The 4,230-nt window shown below is 40.9% G+C and overlaps 1 protein-coding gene and 1 non-coding gene across 4 annotated transcripts in view; both read left to right on the forward strand.

The window, feature by feature from the left end:
* Positions 1-4,230, forward strand: part of ANGPT2 (angiopoietin 2) — a 59,663-nt gene that overhangs the window by 47,447 nt on the left and 7,986 nt on the right. For all 3 annotated transcript variants that reach the window (XM_012809850.2, XM_003797279.3, XM_012809851.2), the window contains 2 exons: positions 239-340; positions 888-1,054. In XM_012809850.2, coding sequence (XP_012665304.1) covers positions 239-340; positions 888-1,054 — 269 coding nt within the window. The remainder of the gene's footprint in view (positions 1-238; positions 341-887; positions 1,055-4,230) is intronic.
* LOC111727628 lies at positions 1,666-1,829 on the forward strand. The gene has a single exon (XR_002775129.1). It is a non-coding gene; the product is annotated as a U1 spliceosomal RNA (small nuclear RNA).

Below are 4,230 nucleotides of genomic sequence, written 5' to 3' on the forward strand. Positions count from 1 at the left end.
TTTTTTTTTTTTAATCAACATTTTATATTATATTCCTGCTTATTTTTCTTCATCATTTTAAATCCACCATTTCCAATCTATTTAAAACCATCTGGTTTCTTAGAAGACCACAAAAGTGTACCCTATGCCTTATCCCCAAGAACCCTGCCAGCACGCGCCCTCCACGGTGTCTGCGCTCATCTCATTTCTTTACTGGAGAGGAGGCCTCCCTCACCTGCGCTCCTCTCCCCCTTGGCAGGCTTACTGCGATATGGAGACTGGCGGAGGTGGATGGACAGTTATTCAGCGACGTGAAGATGGCAGTGTTGATTTTCAGAGGACTTGGAAAGAATATAAAATGGTATGGATACTCTTTAAACCATGTGAAAAGAAGAATTTTCCTCATGAAAACTAACTTTCAAGATCTGCAGAACTTTAACCACAAATCCAAAACTAACCAATAAATTTTGACTTAGTTTTTTGCCAAAGGGTTCTTCAAACTGGTGTTTCAGTCTCCACATTAAAGAATGGTCACTGTCATGTGAACTATATTTCAGAGTGAAGGCATGCAAGTGCCTGGCCTAGTTTTAAAGGCAGGCTTAGCATTTTTTTGTAAGCTGTTTCACAGTGCTTCACATTTTTATAAACTTAGCTGTTTATACTTATATTTCTACAGGTAGTTCCCCAAAAGGTTCTAATTATTCTAATAGTAGTTTTTCTCTAAGAAAACTTAGTTTCTGAAAACTGATCTTTCTACGATCTATTTTCCTCTATGAAGGACTTTGCATTGTTACAGTATTAGAAATAATTTCTGCTGATAGTTATTCTGTAATAAATTGACGGAATATTGATTTCAAATACATACAGAAAATAAGTGCAGTAACTGAATTTTACATCTTGGATTCCAGGGATTTGGTGACCCTTCTGGAGAATACTGGCTGGGAAATGAGTTTGTTTCACAGCTGACCAATCAGCAACGCTATGTGCTTAAAATACGCCTTACAGACTGGGAAGGGAATGAGGCTTACTCACTATATGAACATTTCTATCTTTCAAGTGAAGAACTCAATTATAGGTAAGTAAATTATTGTAGTTGGAAAAAAAACTAAAAAACTAAAGGACTGCCGGATGGTTAGTCCGTAAAGTGAGAACCACATTAAGTAAGACCTAAACTACTCTTAGAGGACCTCGAATGGAAAACATCTTGTTACCTAGAGTTATTACTGTTACATTATCACTACTACCCTGGTTGTAACAATATAAAGGAAACTTCATGAGGAATTGTTTGCTGTGTACCTTGAAAGCCTAGAAGAACTCTTCCTGGAAGGTAACGAACATTCATAACTATTTGAAGAATAAGTTAATGTTAAATGCCCCTTTTAACATAATGATATGAATAGCATAACTCATGAGTATATTGTTTTCTTCCAAAAGGTTTTAATAACTAATCTCTCTGAGGTTGAAAGTCATTCAGTTGTGTTCAATTCTGAAGTCAGGATTAGTTGCCAAGTTTTTAAATGGCAGAATTAGGTAGGGTGGTGCTGCAACTCCCCTGCTCTCTCCTACAGTGAGTCTATTCAATTCACAGCATTCCCTTAGTATCTAACTCATCTCTGCCCATTTGGTAGCAATAATCTTAAATAACAGCATGCGCAGCCTTGACCAGGAATTACCAAGGGCTCTAAAATGCCATCAGAGCAGGGGAGATGCCATGATCCCGAAGGTGGTTTTCCCAGCGCGAGGCTTAGCCATTGCACTCCGGATGTGCTGACCCCTGCGATTTCCCCAAATGTGGGAAACTTGAGTGCTTTATTTGTGGTAGTGGGGAACTGTGTTTGTGCTTTCTCCTGATTAAAAATAATAATAATAATAATAAAATATAATGCCATCAGAGTAGAGGTAGATGACAGTAGGGGGTTTGACAGTGTCCTGTGTGAGACAAGCAAGGTGAAGTTGTGTGCACAGTTATGCCAGGACACGATGCGTGCAGAGCTGGTGAGGGGAGAGAATTGAGACTGCGTGCTGGGTGGCACTGCAGGAAAGGAGCTGAGAGTGGTCAACGCACCAACACAGCTCTGAGAGAGTCAAAAGAGCACAGACCGTGGGTCTGGTGAAGCTGGAGTGCACAGCTTCTCAACGAGATGTTCAATAAGAACATCATAGAAGGTAGCAACCAGGCGGCCCGGGGTCCCATCTGAGCATAATGCCCAATGTGGACCCTTTATTGAACAAAAATCCAAAGACCTGAACAATTTGGAGCGGAAATAATGATTTTAAAGTGCTTGAGCAGGCTTCCTTCAGAAGGGCCAGTGGGTAGCATGGAGAAGAGGCTGAGAGTAAGGTTGCCTGATCAGCCCCCTGAAAACCACAGTGCCCAGTACGTCCTGCTTTACAGTGGATAGAAATGCAGGAGTGTGTCTGGAAAACAGACAAACACTGATGTGACTTCTAGAAAGTCAGGGAAGCATATTCTACCACTTCTCACTATAGAAAGAGCGGCGCTCCCTTGGAGAGGCAACAACTGAGATGAATGAAAAGATAGGTGTTTGGGTCTCCCAGCAGTTCCCAATTGACTCCAAAGAGATCAAAACTCAATGGATTCTGAGACACAAGTGGTCAGTCATTGTTTTACTTCCAAGTTAAATATTTTTTCAACTGGCAGCAGTTAGGGATCCACAACAGAGAAATTAAAAAAAAAAATAGAAACACAAAAATTAAGGATTAGACTGTTTGTACAAGACAATTTTACAAAATGGGTCATTACCCTTGTATGCTGACATTATAAAAATATTTTAAACTGAGATGTTCTTAGCAGATATTTCCTTCAGAAATGCAATCAATTTTTAGATATGCCACTTAAAAACACACAATGGTTTAAAGCTTAGTTTAATTTGCTTGGCAATATAAGATAGATATTACATTAAAATTATTATCCTATTATAATAAAACATGATGCTAATGTAATAAAAGAACCGTGAGGGACTAAATGCCTTGGGATGCTGACTGCATGCAGCCGCCAAGGCTTTCCCTGAGGAAATGTTCCCCAAATCCTGTCAAAGGGAAGAGTACATGTCATAAGAGGTAGAAAAATGCCTCAGTAGAATCTGATTCTTTTTTATATAGACTCTGGCAGGTTTTTTTTTTTTTTAATAAATACTGAGATTTAATTGTTAAATGTTGGTAGTACATCTTTACCCCACTGTTACTATAAAGTCAACCGGTACCAACGTAAAACAATTTCAAGAAAAATGGCTGTTCTTAATAACCAAAGTTTAAAGAAAACATTTTATATAAGTGGGACACAGAAGGCTCTAAGATCGTACAATCTTTCTAACAAAGACTCACACAAAATAGTGTTCCTGTTCTTCTAGCCTCTGGGGAACTGTTGTGCAAGGTGGCAGCAGAGTGAACAGGAGGACAGGAGGCTTGGTGGCTCATCTCAGCCCCATCTGGGGGTGATGAGGAGAGGCAGGAAAGGATAGCTTCAGGATGATGAGAACTTACCATATTAACATTTTCCAGCAGGTATTTAGAGACTGAGCTGAGGGCAGACTCACTTCTGACACTGAGCTTCAGATGTCAATGCCTCATGATGTTCTCAGTGCTAATATATTAAATACTTTAAAAAATGTAAGTCATTAACACCAAAGTAACTCTGCACCCACACTTCGGGAGCTCCCCTTCACACTGCCTCACCCCCTCTCTTCACGATTTCTTCCTCAATAAGCAAACATTCCTAAAGGTGTGTGCCAGGGAAGCACAACAGAAAAGTCTGCCACACGCAGTGTGAATCCGAGCTCCATGGCTCCATGAGTTCTGACTTTGGATAAATTCATAGCTCTGAATCTTGATGGCTTTCTTCGTGGAAACAGGGATGGTGCCCAGGTCTGGGGGTGTTAGGAGCACCCAATGCACATCTGTGTAAGTGCCTGGCCCCACCTGCTTGGCAGGTAGAACGGAGCAAACCTTTCTTTCCTCTCTGCTCTAACAAATTCTTGGAAATTGTATCTTCCAAAGTCGTAGTTAGTAAATGTCAGCAGGTTTTTCAAAGAGCAGCATCATTTGGGGGCTCAAAGTATAATCTGCTGCCGCTTTGTAGGCTCCTCCCTTGGGTCTCCATGTGCCAGTAAGGATTAGATGCTCTAGAACCCAAGGGTCAGACATACCTCCTCACATGGGTGTCTGCTCTGACCGTCCTGAACCATCTACCTCCTCACATGGGTGTCTGCTCTGACCGTCCTGAACCATCTA

The sequence above is a fragment of the Otolemur garnettii genome, unplaced genomic scaffold (genome assembly GCF_000181295.1).
Source record: "Otolemur garnettii isolate 467f Iridium unplaced genomic scaffold, OtoGar3 scaffold00114, whole genome shotgun sequence".
Taxonomy (NCBI): Eukaryota; Metazoa; Chordata; class Mammalia; order Primates; family Galagidae; genus Otolemur; species Otolemur garnettii.